This window comes from Melozone crissalis, unplaced genomic scaffold, assembly GCF_028551555.1.
Source record: "Melozone crissalis strain CALT ecotype California unplaced genomic scaffold, PUWL_Pcris_2 ptg000006l_1, whole genome shotgun sequence".
Lineage (NCBI taxonomy): Eukaryota > Metazoa > Chordata > Aves > Passeriformes > Passerellidae > Melozone > Melozone crissalis.
The window spans coordinates 46,916,446-46,942,749 of NW_026535784.1; the positions used below are offsets into that span (position 1 = coordinate 46,916,446).

At 41.9% G+C, this 26,304-nt stretch overlaps 1 protein-coding gene across 4 annotated transcripts in view; it reads right to left on the reverse strand.

The window, feature by feature from the left end:
* GRID2 (glutamate ionotropic receptor delta type subunit 2) overlaps nt 1-15,881 on the reverse strand; it is a 671,892-nt gene extending 656,011 nt beyond the window's left edge. For 3 of the 4 annotated variants that reach the window (XR_008484345.1, XM_054295268.1, XM_054295256.1), the window contains exon 1: nt 15,612-15,793. Coding sequence is in view for 3 of the 4 variants with exons in the window: in XM_054295268.1 (XP_054151243.1) it covers nt 15,612-15,699 (88 nt within the window). In the remaining variant the exon portion in view is untranslated. Of the gene's footprint in view, nt 1-15,611 lie in introns of all 4 variants that reach the window. The other variant, XM_054295276.1, reaches the window with a different exon arrangement.
* Between the last annotated feature and the right edge of the window lie 10,423 nt (nt 15,882-26,304).

Sequence of the window (26,304 nt, forward strand, 5' to 3'; positions counted from 1 at the left end):
CCTGCTTGGAAAAAGGGGCATAAGTGACTACTTTTGAAAATCTACTTAGCCTTTCACCACATTCCAGTTAGAGATGAGAAAAGGAACACAGTCAGCAGTCTTTATCCTGATGACCGTTCCAGTAGGAGTTATTACCAAGAAAATAATTAATGCAGGATTAAAGCTCCATTTGAACCCAGCAACATGTTCAAATGCACACTATGTTCAGACAGTGAGATGGGGCAATGACACTTTCTTTCAGATCTTTACAGAATAGGCAAAACCTAAAGTCTGAGAATATTTCAAGGCCATAGTCAGTCAGCAGCACCAGTAGTCTGCAAAAATACTGTTTTGCATGACATAAAAACCAAGGCATCAAAAATTCTTTGTTGTGTCATTGCAAAAACTTCTTGGCTGCACAATTTATGATTAGCACTTAGGAATAAAACCCTGAGCTTCTCTATCTGTTCTTCACTTTTGATTCCATATAGATGCAGCTCAATACAGACTATATATTGCACATGACCAAGCATAACTAAGTTAGGTACTGTGCCCAGCCAAGTTAGCTCTAGCACCCTTAAACCAGTGCCACTTATATCCATAACCAGCAAGAACCTAGAAATCCTATTTTATAAGGAGCATAAATAAGCATTTTAACAAGGAATTTATTACGTATTTTGGCTCCAAATAGTGTGTTGTGCTAATAAGTATAATCTGTCAGCACAGATGGGGAAAAATAAGACGTAACAAGCAGAAATATTTCCCAAATAGTTTCAGGCTAAAACTATCATTGAAGCTTTTCTTTGCCTTTCTGGTAACATAGATACAAGAGCATTGTCCTGAGGCCTGAGACCAAGTAAATGAAGCTGATGGGAAACAAGACAGCAAGATTACAAAAACTTCACCATGGACTGCTTTTTATGCACTTATTACAGACAGAACATCAAACTAGGCCATTTTCTCAGGCACTCTCACCACAACATGGGTACTCAGCAATGCTATGGGATGAACAGCACCAGGCAACACAATTTCACATTTAGCTACAAACTCCAGAGACAACTCTTGCCTTAAAGCTGCTGCCTCAGGAACTCTTCCCGTTCCTCCCTACCATTATGCCAGATATCAACATAAATATGCTTGCATGCCAATACACAAACACACAGTCATTCCATCTCAGAGGTATGGATCTCCATAAATATAGGTTTTTGCAACATAGGTACTGTGAAAATAAATGTCATTGCTGGTGTCAAATTCAATCTGGAGGGAATGGCCCAAGACAAGGAGAAGAGAGAACAACTGCTTGACAGAAGTACCTGCTAAGTGGCAGAGAACTTTCCTGTCTTGGCACCAACTCTTGGCAATTCACGAGCACAAGAAACTGCTGGCATGCAGGTAAAGCCTTCACTGTCCTCTGGAAGCAGTTTCTGGGGCAGAAAAGTAAGTGGAAGGATGGGATGGGATGGGATGGGATGGGATTTCTGTTGGGAATGAGATAGGCAGGCAGTTGCATACACAAAACAGGGTAGTCGGGGTGGCCAGGAGCATATCCAAGTTGTTTCGATGAGAAGGTCAAGGAAAGGAGAACCTTACACCTGCCCACCTATGAGCTGGTTTAGCTGCCATGAGTGACTCCTCAGCAAAGTGTATCAGGGTATTCCTGTGTGAACTCACTCTCAGCTTTGTGCCATTTAGACCCAAAACACTTTTAGCCAGGCTACTCTCCCTTTTGCCAAACACACTTTTTAAAAGACACTTGTTTATTTATAAACAGATGGAGATTACCAAGAAGGCTTTGCAGTAATGACTATGTTTCTGAGCACTTCTAAATTTTTATTTTAAATCTCACAAAACACCTCTCTGCACAGTTTTAAGAAAATTCCACTGATTCTAAAAGAAGAAGCAGACAACAAACATGTGCCTTGCACAGCACTCTACCAGTTTTACACTCAATCATGGAGGCAGGAATTCATGAAGACCTGCACCAAATCACCAACAATCTCCTGCCTTGCCCCTTACTCTTTGGTGCTAGAACAAATGCTTTGCTCACTCCTGGTGAAATCAATCTCATTCTTTGTCAAGATGCTGGGAATAAGAGGGATCAGTAAAAAGACAGCTGCTAGAAATGGCTTTGAGTCCTTACGAAAAGATTTATGAGGTAGAGATTGGCCTCCTTAGCCCTATCACGAGTTGCTTCTTAATAAAATTCAACTCCTGCTCATATGTGCTTTGAATCTCTTAGTATTGAAACTGTTTTAAGAGGCAAGATAAACATTTACATACAAGGAGACAAGCAGTGAAAATTATGTGGAAATGCATCTGGCCTCGTTTTTGTGCAGGTCACCACGTGACAGACCCAGCAGAGATTACTCAGCATCCAGTCATGAAAAACAGAGTTCCCTTCAAGGGGCAGCTTTATCGACTGACAACTGTGGACTGGCCAATTCTATTTCATCAGCCCATTATTCACTGTAAATGTGTGAAAAATCCATCTGGTTTTATTTCTCTGTATGCACATGGTATGAAAGGAAACAAAAACCTGTCTAAGCAAAAAGCAAGAGCATGACAAGAATATTGTTATGGTAAGACCTCATTCTCACAGCTCAAACAGTCTCTGTTCCCTATGCCTCACACAGATGTTTGCTAACACAATAGAAGGTCCCTCTCTCACATGAGACAAACCAAAATACCACTCTGTGATAGTACAAAACAACATAGTGGTTTGAATTAAGTAACAGACAGCCAAGAAATCTTTCCTTCATCCTGGACTTACAGTTACTCAAACAATTAACTCTATGGGTAATCAGCTTGTCTACATGAAAAACAAGGAAAGCAGTGTGGGTTTCCAAGCGGGATTTTGGGAGAGGTGAAGATCTTTACACTCAGAACAACAAGTGAAAGACCTGACTCTGCAAACATAAAATCAGTATCAGCTGTACTTCTAACTTGGAAAAAGAAAATAATGCAAAATAATAATACCGGGTAGAACCGGAACACTGAACAAAGAAGTTATACTATAAGGAAAGAAGCTTTTTACATTTTTACATATCCATGTACAAGGATACGTAACAAGGGAGTACACCCCCTTGTTATTTTACCATGCAAACTGTATTTGCAGTTACCACTGAATTTTTGCTGTGATGTGAATGGAAAGTGGTTATAAACAAAAAGGATTCTGCCTCAAAACTGGGGACCAAGCTGGAAACAGTTAGAAACAGGCACCATTCTAGTAATACACCACAAATATTTACTCCCTTATGTGAGCTGAGAGTGTGACACAAAATCTCTAATAGTTTGGGGTCCCCACAAAGAGATTGCAACTTCCTGAACTAAAATACTAATTTAGAGTTAGACTTTTCTTCATGCCATGACTCCTCTGCTCTTTCTGGGAATTATGGAGATTGTAAAATATTACTAATTCTCACTAGCAGATGGTAGTAGCACTTTGTCAGAGCATTATTACATTTAAGTTAACACTTTGGAATTTTAATGCAATGGCTCCACGACTTACTTCTCAAACCCTTCCATAAAAGGGCCATTTCAAAGCTTACATCTACAACTGCTGCCATCCTCTGGCTTCCATCCATTTTAAGAAGTGGCCTTTAAAATAGCAGTATTAAAAAATGATAAAATACTTTCATATCCAAAATGGTCAGGGGGAATTTGTGAAATGAACCGCAACAAGAAACCTCTGTTGTATTACTAAAGCAATACCGACAACAAAATACATCTCCATGGCTCCTACTCCTGAATCTCTTTTAAAAAATCCAAATGCTAGTTACTTCTGAGGAGCAGACATTTGTTTACTCATTGCAGATGCCTGGAGGTGAGAGCAAAAGAAGTTGGCACACGCTTGTTCTGAAGGGAGGATTAGTCACAATGAAGGGATGAGGGCATCGGGGACGCTTCCAACAGCTTCCAGAGCTCCAACACCAGAAATTTCAATATTCTACTTGTTACTCCAAGTTAGTGGTACAAAATGATGCAAGGACCTTGTTTATAGTAAGTTAGCCCCTCTCTCCCTTTCATGTTGTCTATGGAAGTCTGTAAACCTAATATTTTCTAAAAACACTCATATTCCTTACTTGACACAATACAAAGAGCCAATTAATTCTAGCCTCAGGGACATTTGGCAGTCTTACAAAAAATGGAGGGGAAAATGCATCCCTTTAAAAAAATGCTAAAAAACTCCAACCCCACAGTACTTTAATGAACAGACTTTTTTTTTCTTTTTTTTTTAATTACTAAATCCCGAGAAGATGATTTTCAGCAATAGCAGTTTCCCATTGCTATCATTATCTACCTTTCCCTGAGGAAGTATTTACTTCGCCATTCCATAAATCATTCCATGTTATTAGAGATCATTGTTCTCAAACAGAAAAATATGCTAACAAACTCATGTCTCAATTCTTAAGGTGTCTCATTTATAGGAAACACAAGTCACTGGCTGTGCCTTTGCAGCCTTGAATGGGGGTTGGACAAGCTTGACGTCGACAGAAAACCAGACCAAATGAGGACATATGCCACGAGATAAGTGTGAAAGGAGATCCACTCACCACTCTGGAGCTCCACTGAAGAAAGGTGTAACTTTGAAAGCGAGCTATGCAGCTATTTGAGATGAGGAGAAAGCTAGCACTCGCCCCCTCATTCCGTGAAAGTCACGGCAGGCTGCGCATCCAGAAGCAGGCTGCATTATTTACCCTTTCCTCCCTCCCTAAATTAGGTCAAAAGTCCAGGGAGCAGAAGCTGTGGCTGTGTGCACCCCTTCCTCTTACTCACCAGCCACAGAAGCTGGGTTTAAAAGGAGGCATGGCACAGACCAGCCTATGAAAGAAAATGCTAAGAGAGTGTCAAGGCACAGGAAGGTACAATACACTCAGAGTTACCCTGGGAGGAGAGTTGTGGAAGCTGACACTTCAGTACTCCTTGTCTGCATCTGTGTACAATGGTATTAGACAATAAAAAGGTAAAATGGATCTTACTTCTCTGCCAAGTAACCAGGTACGATTATTGGATGAAAAAAACCAAAAAATTAAGATCTATCACACAAAAGAAATGCTTTATGGTACAACTACAGAGGCTAGACAGGGAGAAACAATCCTATTTTCTAATCTGTAATTTAGTTTCTTTAAAACTTAATATTATCTTCTAGCTATATTGTTCTCAAAGCACCATTTGCATTGTATTATTAAGCTTTTCAGTAATATTTGTGCCATTCCAGTCCCTTCTTCCTCTGGATTTCCCAACTTTTCTCGTATGCTTAGACATACACCTCCCCTACAAGGCCTGCCCCAAACATAAAGCTCAGTTTCCAAACCACATAACATTTCCTGCTATTTTCTGAAGGTATCCTGGACTGCCCATCACTCAAGCTAACCCCTCGAAATGTTTCCTGCATCCCTTGACCACCCAGCCAACTCCCACCACTGCTGAACACAACCCTCCAATCACTTTCCAAAGCTCCCACATAGAAAGCATCACCAGAACATTCCCCACAGCTGGCCTGCTCCTAGAGCAGTTCTGTGGCACAGAACATGGTTTCTTCCTGTCCACTGCTTTCAGCCCTTTTATTTAACACAGGCCCTATACTCTTTGCAACACTGTCAAAAATGGGAGAACTTTTCCAAGTAAATGAGCATCTATCTCACGTATCAAATTTCTCATGTATCTCCAGGATGCAACCCAATTCCAGAACAGGAGAGCTACTTTGAGGAGCTGGATAATAATTTCTCCACATTATTTCACTCATAATTCCACAGCAATACAAAAACTTCACGGGACTACCAAAGAAGGCTGCAGATAGTTGCAGAATTGCTGACTATATTTATATATCTTTTTTAAACAAAGCAGGGAATTTTGCAACATATATTGTTCCACTTTCCAAAAAAGGGGTGTTTTCTTCCTATCTAGTCTTCCAAAACTGTACTATGAAATATTTGTCAAAGTGAGACAGAGAGTAAGAGTAGGCATGGACATTACTCCTGTACAAGGTAAACCCAGAGAGGAGGAGCATGGTGGCAGCTGATGAGGTGATGATTGCTTCTATTTGGCCAATTTTATCAATGCTACTGGCAATAACATATTGTAGGCAATAATTACAAACACATTGCTGCCCTTCATTTCTCGTCAGCTCTTTCACCTCACAGCCCCAGATCAGGAACTTTTGACATTAGCCATGCAGCCCTGCCCTGACAGGACATCCCTGTAGACATTCCCACCGGCTTTCATCCCTTTGTACCCAAAGTGATCACTCACAATCATCAATGAGTGAATCTGCCTCTCAAAAGACACAGGAGTCTCCAGGTGTACAAACTGAGCTGCAGAGAGATCCAAGCCCTCTCTTTCACTTCAGCTTCAAACCTCCTGACAGCCAATTTTTGTTTCATATTTGTACAGCTACCAGCACAGTGGGGGGGCCATTTCACTCCTTGTATTCACGTTGTGGCTTCCTGTCTGCAAGCAAAAAGGCTCCCAAATTTCATGTTGTTACCTAGCGTGGAAAGTAATGCCATCCCAAATTAAAGAAAAATCCAGTCAAGTATTTTGAATAGTCCTTCTGATTAATGAAAAAGTGTGTATTTATATATTGTAGATGCATACATTAATACATACCCCAGTGCTTGCTATCAGCCTGTAGCATGGAGCAAGAACAGCTCCAGAATAGTAATATTTTAAAGATATTTATAGCAAATGCATTAGTGGATATACTTCAATACTGCTTCAGCATATTTCTTCAAAAGAGGAAAGCTGAAGGAAGACTACCTCTAAGAATTATAACCAACTTTTTGAGGTGTATTTGACCTCAAAAGAGGTCAAGTAAGTGGAATTTGAGAGAAATTTCCAGAGAAAAAACAGTTTTATTCAAATTATAGATATCTGTGTTATGGGGTGTTTAACTTTTTCCTTACTGGACATTAAAAGCAGATATTTAAGAGCACAGAACACAATGACCATCACAACTTCTTGCCATGAGCCAAGTGTGAATATGAGAGAGAAAGAAACTAACAGAAACAGTCAAAGAGAGCAATAAATGCATTTTAATATGACCTAAACAGCTATCACTTTCACTTGCATTTAACAATGCAAGCCCACACTGTGCCCTGGCCACACACTGCCACTACTCTACAGTGGCTTCACTGAGCAAGAACCATGTCTTTTCTGTTGCCTTCTTCCCTTTGACAACCCTCTAGTACATGCAATGGTTTTTAAATGTTTCCCAAATGTTTAAGTTGAACACTAAAAAGATTGCAAAAAGGCAAAAGATAAACAAAAACAAACATCCTTGCTTGGTAATACTTGGTCTAGAGATACCCCCACTGTGTGCTTTCAGCCCAGCCAGACAAGTTTTAATACTGACTGTAATCAGTGAGATAACTCTGCAGTGGTGTCCTGGCACCTGAGAAATACAACTATACAACTGACATCTCCAAAACATCCCAAGGGCTCAGGAGCCTGAGCTTGACTGAGTTCCTGCATGCTTTAAAACCAAAGCAAGTCTGTCATCAGATTTGGATCCCAAACACAGACCTGGAGTTGGTATCCCAAGGCAGGGAAGCCCACCCTGCACCAAGTTGCATTTCTCTATTTCAAAATGGGTTTGCAAAATTGATATATCTGTGTAGGTTAAAATTTGGCACAGCAAATCCAAGCCTGGCATTCAGGTCTGCTGTTCTGCCATCCTCTGCTCTCTCCAGAGCTCTCATCTGGAGCTCCTTTCCACAGCACTGGAGCGGTGCTATTTGATTTTGATTTATCGCAAGTGAATTATTATAATGAAATCACCAACTCGATTTAAGCCTCTGAGAAAGATATGGTTGGACAAACAAAAAATTGTTCTGCAAAACAAGCAATTATTGTTAGGTTCACTGGATATTGGCCTTAGCAATCCAACTGATTACAGAAAGTTAATGTTTTAAAAAGCAATGAAAAAATAAGGTATTAAATCCTTTAAATCTGCATGAAAGGCTCCAAGAGGAATTTTACAGTTATTTTCACTGCATATTTTATTAGATATGTGATATTTTATTCATGGGTAAAGCAAATATAACAATTAGGAATAATTAGCATTTCAGCACAGAGTGTTATCTACTACATTAAAATACCCATATAACTCCTCATTTAAATTCTTATCCTGACATTTTTTTTCCTTTCTGGTTCAGGACTTTTCCACTGAGCATAGCATTTACAGGAACATTATACAGCTCCCAAAGAAATAGAAACAGACAGAACTAGTGGCTTTTGCCTTTGATATCTTATTTTCTTCCCCTCCTTGCATTTTTACTCATGTTCTTTTTCAATTTCCTCTTGAGTATAGAGCTTGTCACATAAACCCAGCACAACATTCAAGAAACTTTTTCCCTTTCATCATTTCTTTTCTACCCTACTCCCCCACCATTCCACAACTAATGTGTATAATGGAAATCTACTTTACATCTAGCCCTGCTCTTACAAATCCATCAGTTTACAGTTGACTAAAACTACAGTAATAGTCTCTGTACCACCTCTTCCACCATAACTTCAGTGCTGCACAGAAATGCTGTAGTTACTCTATTATCCTTTCTCTTTAAGTAAGGGTCACTTTTTATGAGCGCTTCTCTCACAGCTCTCAGAATATCCCTGCCTTGAGCTTTTGTGGAGAGCCCCACACCAAAGCAGGAAGAAGTCTCTCCATCTCAAGTGCACTCTGTGGTACAATACAGAACACAAAATATGTCCTTCTCTGATTTAAGTACATTATCACTGAAACTAGGACATAAATTCTGACCCTTACAAAATTACAGCAGTGCACAACATCAAACGTGCTCCCTTGCCAGATTTCAGAACTGTCATCCAAACACCAGCACATTTCATTTACTAACCTCCAATTTCAGCCTGTGTCCTGCCTGTTAGAGAGATCACTTACGACTCTCCAAGTGACATAAGCCTTTATCAATTATCGTGGTTGCAGGCACAGGAGAATCCTTCCCTTAACTCCATCAGTTCTCACAACTGCTTGGCCAACAACCAGAAACCAAAGCCTGACACTTGTATAGAAGAATAGCAGAGTAAACTGCCCTGATGGTGCTCCTGGGAAATTCACAAAGATACAGCAAGAAAGACACATTTTCCTCAATCACTCTCCCTTCCATTTCAGTCTAGATGTTTAAATTACCATGACAATAACACACAATTACATTCTGCCTCTGTAGTGGGTGATACCACCACTTCCTCTTCCCCAGTGCTGCATCAAATGCACAAACCAGCTAAAAGCTGGCCCAGAAGGCTTTGCCCAGGCCTTCCTTACCTGATGCTGAGGATGGATTAACCATCACTCCATCAAACTGATCCAACATGCCTTTAGCACACACCCCATGCCACATGCCACACTGCACCCCCTCAGTATTGCACCTTCTCCAATACAGCCTGCCAGCCTAGATGAGCCAAAGCCACGGTCAACATCACTCCCAAAAAGGCCAACACAGCTCATTTTGGTAACTTCTGCAAGCAACAGGAGAGCAACTATGTTCTCATGGACATAATACATGGTGCAGGAGGATAATGTAGCACCAGAGAAGGAGAGGAAATGCATCTGTGTGCAAGAAGCCCTGTAGGAAGCCAGTGGCTACACGGCAAGCCTGCGGTACAGAACACATCAAAGAAACATGAGCTGTGATGAGCAGCTCCCAGCCACTCTGTCAGGGCGCCAGCAACCTGCCTGCTGTGCTCTGCTCTTGGGCTGTGACAGTCATGCTTGTCTCTTGGCACTTGTAGGTAGCACAAACTTTATCTGGGGCTCTCATAGATGGGACTGAGCATGAGCAGAGCCATGAACTAGAGTCTAAAGTTCATAGGATGCACAAGTGTGGAGCTGCTTTGACATAGAAGCCAAGCCTGAATCTCAAGTCAAGGTTTTCTTCAAAAATTCATCAGCTTAGATAACAACTGACTTCTTCTGGAATTCAAATCTAACTGAAAAAAGAAAGAGACAAGTGAATTTGCAGATGCAGAAAGCTATCTGAATTTGCCTCATTACTAATGTATCACCTGAAATCAATTTGGCACATACTTTGGCACATACTATGTTTCATAATATATGTGCAAAACATGTGCTCAAAGTTTGATAATTTTCTTATAATTGCTCAAAATATTAGAATACTATTTCCTTCTCTCATTGGTCACTTGTAAGTCCAAACATCAACAGTAATATCTGTGCCTAGTAAGTTTTTAAACACTGAAGATATAAACAAAAATATGTTTGGATTGTGTGTCGGTGGAAAGAGTGTTACCATCTCATATATAAACCAGGTAATTAAGAAAATTTATTAGAAACTGATAGCCAAATATAACTACTCTTTTACATAAACTGTTTTTAAAACCATTTCTTGCTGTGCTGAAAAAAAAACCTCAAGCAGCGGAGTAGCAGTAACAAAGAGCGAAAATACAAACCTCAACTCAAAAGGGAAAAGCCTCCAATAAATTTCAGCCAAAACCAGGCTGTCATGGCAGATTATAGATAGCTATATATCAAATGGAAGAAAATGATGTAAGTTCAAGTCTATATCTAGGGAGTAACCTAATGGCTTCCAGAAGTCATCTCTTGCCAATAACACTTGCTTTCCAGGGCCAGGGAGTGGAAGAGAACCATACTTAATGCCTTTGTTCATTAAGTTAAATGAACCTTAGTTGGTAGGTTTATGTAGTCACAGTCTTGAAAGATTTTTCTCCAGTGTGTTTTTTCAAAGATGGCATTGTGAGAATAAAGGCTCAGTGCATCCATAAGTAGTCATGTGAAAGCACAGAGCACCAGCAGTGATTGCCATGTCAGACATTTGTTAGGGCACCACTTGAAAACGGATGGCTGATTTTTTTATTTTTTTTTTAACTCTGCCTTTATCAAGGACAAAGAACCTGATTTAACACTAAGAGTTATTTAAGAACATGAAAAAGAGCTGCCTGCTGCAGTCAGCAATCCACAGGCTCAGTTTAAAATCTTCCAAAGTCAACTTAGCCACTCACCTGGATTATGACAGACTCTGGATCAGGCCCTGATGATGACTAAGAAACACTCCAGAAAGCAGTGACACCTAATGGCAAACACGCCTTTGGATGATGGCAAACCCTAATCTATAGCGTGCAAAGTCATCCCTCTTCAATTAACACACATCACAGAGCCTGAAGCGCTGCCACAAATCCAAGCACCTGGGAAAGTGTTTCAGAAATAAGGCACACATAAGCAGGGAGGTTGTCACGCAGGCTGAGCATTTAAGTGGAACAGAGTTACTAATAGAGCTCCTGGCTGCTCAGCCCCAGCACTCCGGGTTCCAGGTCCTCACTCAGAGGTGTGTTTAAAATAAGCAAGTAACCTCCTCACATCCTAGAGCAGGGACAACAGGGACCTGAGTGCTCCCCTGCAGACACTACAGGCACACAGAGATTTATTTGGTTTTAATAAATCTGTTTTGCTTGCTTCTCTTGTGCTTTACAAATGTATGTGAGAGTACTGTAATGAACAGTTAGTGGCGTGCACTGCATACCTCCTAATGAGGCTTCACCAATAGCACAGCAAATTAAATTCCTATTACCAATTCACAACACAACCCCAGCTGCACTGTAGCACATCAGCTTACAAGAAGAAATGAGACAGGCATCCCACCAAACAACAAGAATTCCTTTCCTTTTTACAGAAAAAAAATACATTTTAGTCACCACCAACATCCAGAGAAGAAACAAGCAATAGACCCCATGCTGGAATTGCCTTGATATCATTAACATGGTACAGAGCAGCTTAAAGGTGTGAGCCAAAACTCAGGACCCAGCAATGCTGGGAATTTGTCCAATAAAAGGAATGCAGCAGTCCTGGCCTACAAAGCTGAAAGGAGTAAGGTAAGGGCAGAACTGATTTTCTCTCTCAGGAAAATAAAACTTTTATCTATAAATATATTAAAACCAGATGTATAAGTATATGTAGAAGCATATATAATACATAGCTATATCTATTTATGAAATTTCCATTAAAAATAAAAAACGCCAAGGGCAATACACAGTTGACTGTGTATGACTAAAGTTACTGATAAACATAAAAACCAGCTTGAGGTAATCAGGGAGGCTGAACTAGATCAGCCTTCAAAAATCCTGTAGAGTATTTTTTCAGCAAAACTTTTGTACCACACTATGTGCCTGCTGCCCTGGGTGATTTTGCAGCACCCAATACACATATATCTGCCTATGTGTTTCTAGAGACACAATAGGAAATCCATAAGCATGAAAAGATGCATTACTGTGAATTTATCAAGGGAAAATAAGGAGCACAAAGTACAAAATATAAAAGCACGAGACTATCAGCAGTAGAAGATACAAAGCATTAGCAAACTGTGTGGTTGACAAGGAATGCCACCTAATCCCTGCTTAATTAAAACACTGTTCCAAACTCCTGTTTAGGGAGTGGGGAGTGTGGGACAACTGATGTATGAAGGAAATATCAGGCAGCGTGGCTAATCTCAAAGACTTGGGAGCTTTCGAGCTACATAAATCAGAGCGACTTTTTGAATAGCCTCATAAAACACAGAATCATTATCATTCCACTCACGACTTTCAGATTCTTCCTACAGCATACAGATCATTAGGAAACTTCTAAGCAATCAAGTAATGTGGGACTGATGAAATTACTCAATCAATGCATGGGCTGAGAGAAGCAGCATAATACAGGATTGCACAGTTTTGACATGGTAACCCTGCCCCTTTCTTTTTTATATAAGGGTAAGGAAAATTATAGTGGAGTCGATTCATTTCACCATTTTCACAAGAGTGCTTAATGTAGTCTTTCTGAACTGCCAGTTCCTATTTATAATAGCAGGGCAGCAGAAACATACAGGCTATAAGCAGCTCCACCAATGTTTAAAATATGATACAGGAAAACCTTTCTTTTTAAATGTGCACATGTACATATGCACAGACCTTCTCTAGATCAAAACCACAATCTGTACACAGAAGACAGGAATATGAAAAGGCATTATCACAGATACCAGTAACTGTATCCCTCCCACTGACATCACCAAGTCATTAATGTCTACTCACTAAATGGTAACATTTTTTTGGCATTGTCTAAGAGAGGACTGATAAAACACTTTGAGACAGAAAGCATCCTTTTACAGGAAACACATAAAATGAAACATAGGCAAGCAAGAGAGTTTGTGCATTATATTGAGAAAAAGTATGCCCTATTAGGAAAAGGGTATGCACAGGTTATTATTCTGTTATTTCTTATGACCATCTGCCCCTCTCAAACATGGGAAAATATTTTCCACTTGAATATCTTAGCACTGCAGAACGAAAAAAAGATAATGCATTTATTCTGTCTGTTGCCTAAGGCATCAGAACTACCACTAGTAGTATTTCTTTTCCCTTGAACTGAGCATTTTGGTTTTTTCTTTGGCTTTGTAAGTTCTTCTGTAGTTAATTTCTTCATAGAGTACCCTGCTACTGCCTTTTCTCACTCATTTAAATAAATACAGTTGATTACTTATGCCTACATATTTTATACATAAATTTATTTCATACAAGTGGAAGAAAGCAAAAAGGGATCGGAAGATCAGGTCACAAAATACAGTGGTGTTACTTGGGGCCAAATTTTCATCTGTGAGCTGTACAACTTGGAATATTTAGCTGTGTGCTCATTTACTGTTAGTTCTGATTTCAGGTAATTTATTTTCAGAGTATTCATTTTAGTAGATGTAAAGCTCTGTGTACCAGTTATATAGTTTGCCATTTTCATGGCAGCATAAAGCAGTCTATAAAAAGAGCTAATCCCCATGTCAACTGTACCAATTGTCTCTCAAGACAAATTGTGTGAGAAGCAACTGCTTCGGTTCTGCTACTTTGGGTTGTTGGGGTTTGTTTGCTTTCAGTGAGGATTCTCTGTGTTGATGTACCTAATCACTAACAGCATTATTAAAACAAATAATTAAAATGCGTTGCATTTATCAAATAAAACTAATACATCAAATAAATTTTCGTTAACACGAGGGGAGAAAAGCTGTCGTCTCCCCTGACGGCAGTGCAAAGGCACACGGCTCGCCCAGCAGCGCTGCCTTAGCCGGGAGGATGGGCGACAGTGGATTGTAAAGAAACTCCCGATATGCTGCACAGTCAAAATTTCCCCCCAAATCCTAGGATGTAACCGCTTGTTACAAGCTCTTGGGAAAGAAACCCTAAGACGTAACTGTCTCCTAGTGTCGCTTTAAGAGTCTGCAACTGGGAAGAATTTAAAAAGTCCTTCTCCCTTTAAAAGGAGGGCATAGAGCGCTGCCTCCCCGTGCGGTATTTGCTGCTCCAGTCTCACACAGCCAAAAGGACGGACCCCTGTAAAGTTGCGGTACCTAAGGGCAGCGCTGGCTCCTGGGCTGGGGGACAGCCACACGGAGGGCTGGCGCACCGATGCCCCAAAATCGGTCCTGCGGGAAAGCTCCTGACGGCCGCGCTTCCCAAACGCTCTCCCCGCTTCCCCTTGCACAGAAACCCGCTACGGATCCCCACGACAAGCACCGGCAGACATATTTATAAATCCAACCGCGGGAAGAGCGGCAGCTGCCCCACAGCCGGGGCTGGCACCGCCCCAGGACCATGCCCGAAGCCCCGGCGGGACCCTGCCCCGAAATGCCCCTTCCCCGGGGCAGGCGGCGCCCGCCCGCCCGTCCTGCCGCCCCCGCTCCGCCTGCGTGCGGTGCCTGCAGATGGGCGAGCGGCCCGGGGGAAGCGCCCTCCTCTCCCAGCTCCGCTCCGCTCCCTCCCCGAGCATCCCCGGCCGGCCAGGGGGGCCGCCCGCTCTCGCCGGCCGCGGGAACCGAGCGCCGCTCGGCAGCGCTTCCCAGGGATGCGCCCGCCGAGAGGGAGGGAGGGCAGCCGTGCCGGAGATGGCTCGGGATAACGGGGAGCGAGGGGCACGGGCGGCGGGCAGTGCGGGCAGCGCCGTGCTCCGGCATCAACCCGAGCTGCCCCCGGGGCGGAGGGGAGGCCGCTGTCCTTGCCGGGAGCGGCGGCTCCGGGAGGCGCAGACGGTGCCGGCCGGGCAGGGGGTGCCGGGCGGCCCGAGCCCCCCGCCCGCGGCACGGGAAGCGCTCACGTTGCCAAACCACCTGTTCCGCCGCGGGTGAGGAGGGCGGGGAGGGAGGGAGGAAAAGTGCGGGGGGTGGGGGCTTCGCGCGGCTGTCGCCCTGGTGTGAGGAACACCGGGAGGCGCGGGCTGTCCCCCAGCCGAGGGCGAGCCGGGGCAGGCGGAAGGCAGGCTGGAGCTGAGGGGCGGCGGGGAGGAACCGGGGAAGTGCCCGAGCCCTGGGCGCCCCCATCATCCGCCTCATCAAAACCTCAAGGTCTAAAGCACGCACAGTCCCCGCCGCCAAGAAACCTTTACACAGCGCGGTAGGGGAAAAAGAGGACGCCTGAGGTCCTGGTGGAAAGCAATTATAAGAGAGGACTAAACAAAAAAAAAACAAAAAACAAAAAACAAAAAAAAAAAAAAGCAAGCGATCAAGCGATAAAAGACAGTAGGGCTACGGGGGGGGGGGGGGGGGGGGGGGGAAGAGAGCTTCCAAGAGAGGAAAGGTTGCAAAGGAGAGCTGGAAAAGTGTCCAGCAGCACCAGCAGGCGCAGCACCCCCTTACCGATATGAATGATTGAATCTGCAATCGCCGCTTTCCAGGTTCGAGTCCAACACACGGACACGACCAGGATGAGAGAGAAAACTTCCATCTCCTCCGGAGGTCCAGGCTTTATAACAACAGATCTCTTCGCCAAACGGTGCTGCCGGGGAGGACAGCGCGGCGCAGGAAGCCCAAGAGTTTGAGGCGCAGCCGGAGGAGCGTGTAAATCCCGATGGCTGGCGCAGAGCCGCGGCTGGTCAGGGAGCGAGCCCGGGGCTCCGAGCACTTCTCTCCTCGGCGAAAGCCCGCGTCACTTCGCGGGGCTCCTGGGCAGCACCAGAATTGCTGGGAGCGCCGGCAGCAAATCCATCCAGCCCGGGCGCCGCCGCGGGCAGCAGACGCCTCTGCTGGTCAGACAATCCCCATCCTTCCGCCGGGTCCAGGGATCCGCTCGGTCCCGCTGCTGCACAGCAACTTCCAACCCACACCACGCACACGCTCGCACACAGACACAGACACGCAGACACACACACACGGGCAGACACGCACACGCCAGCAGACACCCACAAACCCTCTTGGCCACAGAAGCCCCAGGAGCCCGCAGCAAATAGCTCGCCTTCAGCGAGGTGGGAGGAGCGGGCGACCGAGGGAGCAGGCGATCCCGCTCCCGGCAGCCAGATTCCTGCAGGAAAAGCCCCCCCGGAGGCCAAAAAACAAAGTGAACTTCAAGGTAATGCAGATAGTAATGCAGAGATTTCCCCCCACCCTTCGCTCAGAAAAATCGCTTCCCACAACTGGAGGAAAAAAAAATATAAATCTGCCAATGGAGCCCAGCGTGCTGTCTCTGTCGCGCAAGGTGGTGGTTGGACAGGGCAGAAGCGAGAGGAGGAGGAGTACCCGGAGCGAGGCAGAGGAAGGCAGATGATGGTCTGCAGGTTGCTTTTGGATCTTGCTTTGCTGGTGGGATGCAGAGAGAGCTGGCAGCTCCAGCACCAGCCAGCACGTTGCCTAGAAATGGATCACCTAGGAGAAGGAGAGAGAGCGAGAGATAAGTGCTATCAGCCAGAGAGGGAGAAACAGAGAGAGCGAGCGACTGAGAGCGCTTCTCTCTAATAACCACCTCCTCCCCCTATCTGCAATACAAGGGAGAAACAATGTAGAACCCTCGTCTCCCTTGAAATCTTCAGCTGGGACTAAGGAACAGACATGGGCAAGAGTGCATACTGCTTAAAAATACATCGGGGGAGGGGGGAGAAAAAAATCTTTGTTTTTTAAGTGTTATGCTCAGTTTAAAATAATTTTTAAAAAAACCCACCCCATTTATTTAACCTTGTAACTCCACTGTGGGGATGAAGTTCAAAGCTAGAGGGGCACTTCTGCTTCTCAGTCTTTGACAACTGAGTCAGGGACATTACTTGAAGGGGAAAAGGAAAAAAAAAAAAATCAGGGACACCTGGCCTCTAGGGGAATATGAAGACCTAAAAATCTATTAATATTACTTTAATTATCTGTGTTCTTGATGGAATTTTGCACAGCTCTTTAAAGCAGTGAATTAGCTTTTTTCTTCCTCTCTCTTTAGGTAATGGAGAAATTTCTATGGGAAACATTTAGAGCACACTTTTCATGCTCAGAGTTCTATGAATTCATTAACCGATTAATCCTCAGACTTCTCGTGCTGTAGTTAAATACATTATCCCCATTACACAGACAGAGAATTGTACAGAGAGGTTAAGTATGTTCCTATAAAACAGTCTAAATCCCCACTTTATGTCTTAATACACTTTTTTTTTCTGACTTTGATTTTTCTAGTCCCACCAGAGACAAGGAGGAGAAATCAAAGAATTGCTCATAACATAGCAGTTTATATCCTAAACTCACACAAACCATTGATAAGTCCTGGTAGTCAAGAGATCAAAAGGTTGATCAACCCTTTTTCTTCAAAAGGAATCTCTTTTGAAGGCATCTTCTTAGTTATAACACTTCTTAATTCATCATACCCAACTTGTAAATTTCTCCTCTTTCTCCTGACTTGTCTATGTCTTCTTTCAGCTGTGGGACTGGTTGTCAAAAACAGTTGTATGCCTATGAAATGTAAGGATTTAGTTCAAGAGGGAGAAATAAGCATTTCGAGAAAAGCTAAACTAAACCAATGGCAAGATAATTGACTGTACCAAAAGAAAAACGAAAACAAACCAAAGCAAAGTAGCCAAAGTAGCCAACACCACCAAGAAAAAGCACCAGCAGCAGTTTTGACTTTGCTTAGGTCCACCTTGGCAGGAGAGAGCTTCTCTACAAATGGTAGCACCCAAAATGCTTTAAGCCCAATCCAAAGCACAAATAAGGGCTCATCTTTTCACAGGTTAGAATAGACTCTCTCTCTGTTAAGACCTGAAACAAATCACAACTAGAATTGCTGTAGAGACCAAAGGAAAGGTATGTAAAGAGAACGATAGATGAGCAGTGTGACCTAAAGCCTCACAAATTATGCCACTCACATGCTGCATTTGTCCCTATCATCTGTACAAGTCACAGATGTATTATCAATAAGGGCAAGCAGTAAAAAAAGAGTGGTTTTTTCCTACGAATGACAATTTATGCATAATATCAGTGAATGTAATGGGCATTAATTTTACAAGTAATAAACTCCAATTAATCTGAGAAACTTCTGGAGCTGCTTGAGTCATTATTACTTCTTCACAAAAGAAGAGAGTTCACAAGAAATGTTAATTCACTTCTTTGGGGGGCATGTCAGAGCAGTATTCTTTAATAATGTACAATGCACAGTAGGCAGAATAGGAAATGTAATGGAAGCCTTTGGAAAATTATAACTTTTTAATCCTCAGTTTAGATATTACTAAGAATTTGAGGCCTTATCTAGGAACCAGATATCCTTACTGACTCTTTAAAGCATATAGTACCCTGAACTGGCCACACTAAATGGAATTTTTTGCAAAATTCTGTAGAGACATACAAAAGAATACAAGAGGCAGCCAAGAGTTTGCAGCTCACAAATACCCTCTAACTGATTAAAAAAATAATTTTCAGTAGAGCTCAAAATAACAATTCCAGTGGTAAAGAACACAATGTAAAAATTTGAAAGAGACTTAAGTAAATTTAAAAAAAATAATTGAAATAAAACTACTTTAAATAAAGAACACACTGTTAATTTAATATACATCCATCACAGAGATAAAGTAATTTTCACTTCCATTCTCTTTAATACTCATGAAAAACAAAAACTCATGTCACTCATTCAAACAGAGTGAAAAAAAAAATCTCATGCTGTGTGGCTTGCTCAAAGTATCAAAAAATATTGAAAAGGAATAGCTGTCTTTTCTATTCAGATACAAAAAAAATTGCCAAATGTTAAAGCTAGGGGAAAGAAGAATTTCAGAACCGAGTCACCAATACTGTGAACATATCCTAAAAAATAATGGGCACATCCAGGCCCCTAAAAAGCCATAAGCACCCAGCTCAGGGCTTCAGTGACAGCTGCCTCAGGCACTGTGGAAGCTCAAGTCCCACAGGTTTCAGCCATGCCAGAGTTCCTTCACTGCAGCTTCCCTCCGAAACACCCTCGGTTCCATCAGCATCACTCCAGCTCCACCGCTGGCTGCTGTGGACATGTGCCACCAGCTCTGGTTTCCACCAACCAGGGGATGGGTTCTCTTCTTTCCAGTAGCCTGGCTCCAGTGTGTTGCCAGCCTGTGTCCACTGATCAGCTGTTACGGTGCTGCACATTAATGCAGCTCCTGGAGGAGCAGCAAAGAGAGGATCTTCTTGTAAAACAGAGGCAGTGGGGGGAAAATGGGCCTGTCTGAAGTTTGTTGCCTCACACCCACATACAACACCCTGCTACATCAAACAAGCCAACCTGGGACCTGAGCTTCTGTCTACAGAGGACAGAGTGCTAAAACCAAAAGTTTCACCTGCTTTTCAGCCAGCCTTAACTTTGATTATATAATGCCCCTTTTCCCATCTCTTTGGCTATACAAGCAGCTCTGACCATGCAGAGGTCAATTTCTCATTTGTTTAGTTCTAAGTCCCAGGAGATCCTTCAGGTGTTTGAAGAAATTCAGATAGTGATAAGACAGGCACACTTACAACCTTCAGTTTTGGCAGATAAACAGAGCAGCTAAGCCTTACAATTAAAGTCCTAAATTCCATAGGAAATATTGCTTTTCTAACACATGAACACTGAACACATCTTTAGCACATCAGAATTTGATCTTTTCTGTCCAAGTGTATTGCCTAAACTTAAAAAATGTTTAATGAGAAGAAATCAAGTTCCACCTTGGGTTAGTCCACCAGCCCATTTGCTCCAACACCTTTTTCCATGAAGACCCAGAAGGTATTAACTCAGAGAAAAAAAACAACCCAAGAAGAGTATACACATGTGACTGTTCTGCACTGTTACAGAGCAGGAAAGGGAATAGGAGAAATTCCTTCCTGACCCTACTAAGCCATCACCCCCCTGTCAGTTACCATTTTCACCTTAGCTTGCATAGTGTGAGTCTTAGTGGACACTGAGTTAACCTAAAAATAAAATAAATAATCCAGGGGAAAAAAAAAAAAGAAAAAACAAAACACCAACCCAGCAGCATTCAACTTTGTGACCTTCTGTGAATTCCAGCAGTGTCAACTGGCCAGGAGGAATAACATCTCTTCTGCTTACTTCTTATTGATTCTACTATCTTTCATAAAATAGTCCTATATTGTTGCAAAAAGAGGTGGAACTAAAAAGAACAGATCATCTGTGGCAGGAGACTATCATTAATCACAAATACACAACAGTCACATCCTGTTTAAACAGTTATCCAAGCTGTTATTGATGCCATCTAAACATGGGAGAAAAACCTCCACCTACTATTGCTAAGATTCGTTTCCATTTATGGAATTTTTAACATAATTTGTTGTCATTTTCACTGTATTCGCTGCTTCTTCTTTGAGGTCTTTGTGGTCATTTTTAAAATGAATACTCCTGATGAGAAAATTACCAGTAATTCTGCCAATCTCCACGTTTGTTGTTGGCTTTTTATCTCTCTTCAGATGACATTGGAGGTTGAGATTTGTCACCAAATAGTAACATTTTAGATGAAATGCAGAACCCTGTAACATCTAAAATACTACAACTCCAGAAAGATAACAAGCAGACCCAGCAACCAGATCAGCACAGGCAGCTCCCTGTAGAGTTTCAATGGGCACAGGATCTCCCCATAAGGATACCTATCTCAAATCATATGCTAATTTATATGATGCAAAAATTTATATGAGGCAAAAAAATACTAATATTAATTCTCTCTTTGTAAATATTATCATGTAGGCTCTGAGAAGAGCTACCTGAATTAAAACTTGTTATACTTAAGGCTGGACAGATAAGTACTTCATGACTTTAAAACAAGCAACCATGGGCCTCCAACCCGTAATTTATGTAGGGCAACATGTTCCATTTGACAACAGCATTTCAATCTAAATAACAGTTTCCCCCCATTCTTAAAACACAAACTGAAAAATATCCCTCACCTTGCAGTGCTGTATTTTTTTCCGAAATGCTTGCATTCTAAAAGTGCTGATATACAGCAGCTGAGTGACAGACCTACCAAGAGACCATGTGCCACAAGCAAATGTTCCTGTGCCACCGAGCTGGTGCCCAGGCTGTCGGGGAAGGCTGCTCGCTCCAGGAGGTTACTTGAGTTGACACATCCACTCAGTCTTTGCTTTACCTGGCAGAGCTTCAAACAAGAAGTCATCTGGGAGGGCTTTAGTTAAGTGGACATCTGTCCATTAGGAAATAGACTTGCTTCAGTGACCGCCAAATAACCTTTAAATTAAAGCTTTCTCCTACTGCCAACTTTTAGGTTCTTCTCTGTATTATGAGAGAGGTCCAGGTTAATAAGACCATTCCAATTCTAAGTAGTGGCCCAGACACTGACTCCATCTGTCCTGTCACACTTGGAGTGAGGCATACACTCTTGGGCCTCTGTCATCCTTCTTGAATAAAGCGGATATTCTTGCCTTTACTTAATGGAATAATTTGAGGATAAATACATTCATTTTTAAAAATGCAAAGTATTTTACAGTTTTACCAATTTCCTTCATTCAGTTTCTGCATAGTTTAAATATGTGAATGTGTGTATATCCGCAAGAGTGTGTGTGTGTGTCTATGTATGTGCACGTGTAGATAGGTAAATAGACAGAAAGCAATTTCATTTGGCCATTATAGAAATAAACAGAACATTAAATATTTGCTGCATTTCAACAGTGTGCATGATGTGGCCTTGAATATCTTACCACAAAGGAATGCATCACAAAACCAGAGTTAACTGAGTTAAAACAGAATCAAGAGTTATTCTGCTGGGCTGGAGAATTGAGGAAAAAAAAAAAAAAGAGCATCGATGCAGTACATAGCAAGGATTTCAAAGCTTTCTGTTTTTTCAAAAACTACAATATGGTTGAATTTCATTGAGAGCTTGTGTTTTATCCTTTAGCCCCACTACACAAAACTCAGAAAGTGGTTATGAAGTAAAGTCAACCCTTAGAGCAACCAGTGTTATCAAGTGATTTAGCAGGGACTGCTGCTGAGGTAGATTTATTTTGTCTCCATTTAAACTCATGTTATAGATCTCCTCTGTTGCCTGAGCCATCCTGTGATGTACCTTGCTTAGAAGCTATTAGGCTGCTGGAGAGAGGAGGACACAGGGCTTAAGAGTCATAAGGTTTATTGGGCATGGTCTGAACAGAAAAAGAATAAAACACCACCACCTTGAGAAAACAAAACAGAAGTGGTGTCAAGTTATTAATTTCACTGGTACCAGAGCAAATGTGATGCTCTCAGATACATGGATATGTAACATCTTCGCAGTCTTATCTATGTTAAAGGGAAACCAGAGAATAAATTTTCCCTTCTTTTGCTGCTCCTGCCCAGAGAGTATTAAGCCAAGTTCTTCTAATGCAAAATCCTTCCTGTCTCTGTAATTGCCCAGCTAGCTGTCCTCCTCAGTGTCTCACTCAAACTCCCTGTTATTCAGCACTTTGCACAGTTGTCCTCCAGGTCTTTCCTGGTGCCCCCCAAAGATGCTTTACTGTACCTCTACATGGTAAATACACAGTTTCACTTTTCTTTCTTGCTGGCATTCCAGCCCTTCTAATATTGCTCCTCCTATTATTCCAAACACAGTCATGGCCTTCGTTGCTACCATCCCTTTGCCCCTTCTTTTCCTTCCCTTCAAGAGCTATAGAAGGGTGAAAGACATGCAAGGCACTCTGCCAAAACCACCTCACATTTATGCTGGGTGAAAAGCAAGTCACAAATGGAGGGAAAAGCCTGTAAGGGAAGCAAGAGAAGCAGGGAATATGCTGACAGCTGCAGACACAGGTACAGTTTGTACCTGTGGATCCTCTGTTGGCAGCAGGAGCGGAGTGACTTTCAGCAAGTGCTTGGACAGGTTTGAGAACCTGGGTAGGGTGTGACTGGCAGTGAGAGTGCAGAGACAGCACTCCTAGCAAGTGGCCAAGGATATGGGTGTGTTTTTTGCTCCGTGTCTGTGCACCTTACTCCCAGCTCCTCTCCCAACACCCATTGATGACTTTAGGCTCATTCTAGGCACAGGCTAGAAGCCACCACCACCATTTGGAGAAGCCAAATCAGACCCTGGAGAAGATGTGGACAGAGGAGAAGTCAGGAAGGCTGGAAAGCTGTCTTTGAAAACACAACACGTTACTGTGGAGAGCAATCTGTAAGAAAGCTTTGATGACAGACAGCAGAGCAGTGGCAGAGCACAGTGAAGTCACAGTTCAGATCCAGGCAGCTCTTCATTCAGCCTTTTAGTGTCACATGGCTGGAGGACTCCGACTATTCTGGGTACTACGTGTAGTGAAAGAGCCAGCCGAGAGGAAACCATTTTAACTGGTCTCTTTCCACGCCTTCACTGCTGCTGAGAAGAGAGGAGGCAGTTTCAGCTGTGACAGTAAAAGAAAGGCCAGTTGGAAGTCATCACTGAACCAGAAATGCCACATGCTGTTTGCTTTGTATAATGCAAGACCAGATTCAGCTCAGTCTTTCCTGCTGCCAGTGGTGGAAGAGATAATCGGAAAAGTGCAGTATTAGAGAACAGAATTACTGTTGCTCTGGGAGCCCCTGGATGCAGCAGGGGAAAACCTGGCACACTAGATTCTTTTACCTGTTAGCAAAGGGTAGCAGGAAGCCTGTTAAATCTGGTGGTTTAGCAAGAATAGAACTCAATTATTTGTGAAAGAGAAATAGTGCAGACATTGCTGGTTATTTAACACTGTAGTTAGGCTGACACCTGCAAAGCTCTACATATTCCTTTATTGCACCTATTTTTAGTAATAATCATGAATGTTGTGTTACTGTTATATTGAGAATACTCGCAAGACTAAGATTGCATTTTGGCAGATACTGCAAAAAAAGCATAGCAAAATAATCCTCACCACAATACAGTACATTCTGATTGCACAAGAAAAACTAGAGTTGAGAAGAGAAACAAAAAAGGCAAACATATTCCCAAGATCCTATGTAATAAAATCTGAAGCCGAATTTGAATTTCCCAAGTTGAAGTACAGGAAAGTCCTCACCAAATCTATCCACTTTCTCCTGGTACATTAGAAGATTCTCTGGTCTCTTTCAAAGCAGCAGCAATGCAACGAAAAATTACTTTTACGTGTAAAATGACACATGTTTTTTTACCAGGATCCCAGAAACATTTGATAAGTTCTTGTAACACAAGATCTGAACTATGAGTGCAGTCCTTCCTGTCTGCTGACTTTTAAAAAAAGGAAATTCTCAGTACAAAATAAATCTCATGTCTTGCCTACGATTTTCTCTCCAGTACAATTATTGGTGCTGGTTTTTTTTCAAAAGCATTAACTGAACCAAATGAAAAGCCAGGTAAAAAAAGATGGCTGATAAATTTGAGACCTGAATAAGACTACTTTTTATGTGAGGAGTCAAAAAATTCTCCAGAAGGCACCAATTGGTCATCACATATTGGATATTATTATGGCTATTAGTCTCTGAAAGAATTCTCCCTTTACAGATGAGAAAAAATATGTTTCCATATCTAGGAGTCTCTAACCATTCTTCATGATGCATGTTTTCCCACTGTTACTTTTGATACTAATCCCTCACCTTTCCTTCCTTCCCTTCTCCCCAAAAGACATATTAAATCAAGGTAACTGAAATAACCTATTTGAAATTTCTTTCTTTGATGCATTAAACATAATTTCCTTCTCTCTGTGTTTTCATCATAACAAACAGCATCATTATAGTTGACATTTACCTTATTCCACAGGATTTCTGTCATAAATTAAGAAAGAACCATTAGATCTGATGACATGGCAAGGGAAAAAGTACCTAAATAACATGATGAATTATTTGTGGTGATTTTTAGGATAATTCAACTTTGTCTGTACAGTACCTAAAATTAAAATAAACAACCTATTTTTCTCAGTTGGACTGGCTTCTGCAAGCGCTTTTCACATAATATTACCATGTATAACCATCCCAACAGGTCTGGAAAGGCTATAGAGCTCTGAAGTGCTACTATTTCAATGAAAGCCAGTCAGAAAGACTTAATTTCAAAGAGGCTTTTGAAAACATACAATTCTAATAAAACCCTACAATATATGGGGGGGAAAAAAGGAAACATAAAGTAAAATTACCTTCCTATTATGACCTACTTTTCATTGATGCCTACTTCATTTGCTTAGAATTACTAACAAGTGCATTTTGAAAAGCAAAAACTGCATATTCTGTTTTGACTAGGTTAAACATTTTGTTCACATTAGTGAAGTCATGCTGATAAATTGAAACAATTCCTATTAGCATGACTGCAAAATGTGTTTTGGATGATTCTAGATAGTGAATGTTCATGCATCATCCCTATTGCACAGACAAAAATGCTACAATATCTATTTACATTACAAGCTTGCCAACTATTACTGTTGTCCATGTTCTCTAATGTATTTTCTCTTCTAATGTTTACTCTTCTACCTCTTTTTCATCAGTTTATATCACAAAACATAAGCAAATTCATCACTGAGGATGGTAACCAAGCACCCCATTCCACTGCCTTTTACCTTTCAAGTCTGCGGGCTATTTTGAAGTGTCAAGCCGTAACAATAATTTAGGTCTTTTAAGTGGTATTTGTAATTAATACTTCTTTCCTTCCAGGAGTTAAGAGTATAACCACACTCCTGCCTCAGAAGTTCCTCTATGAGGCCTCATTTTATTCTTCAGAAAAGAAGATATTGCCAGTAATGAATGGCTCCATAACATTCAGTACTTCCATTTGCCATTTGGCAGTGGAAAAAGGGGAGGTGTTCAATAACAGAATGCTTTCCTATGTTACACGGTAGCAAAATAATTCTGACCCCAAGCAAGGTCTGAAAGATAAAGCTGAGCACTTTATGCACCGTTTAAAAACCACCCACCTTCTAATTACCTTGTTAGACAATCCTCCAAGTAGAGTAACTGTGCAAATGCATATAAATTATTCTTTTAGATAAGCAACCAAATGTTTTATGATCCTCCTTGCATGCACAGGACTGAATGGACTTCCACTGACACATGAGCTACTTACTCAAAAAGCTGCAAACCGTTTAGCCTGAATATCTGTCCTGATTGCATATTTCTCTTGGGTATCAAAAAGTTATTCAGGTTCAGTAAGCTCCACTTCTGTTAATTCTGTGCTTT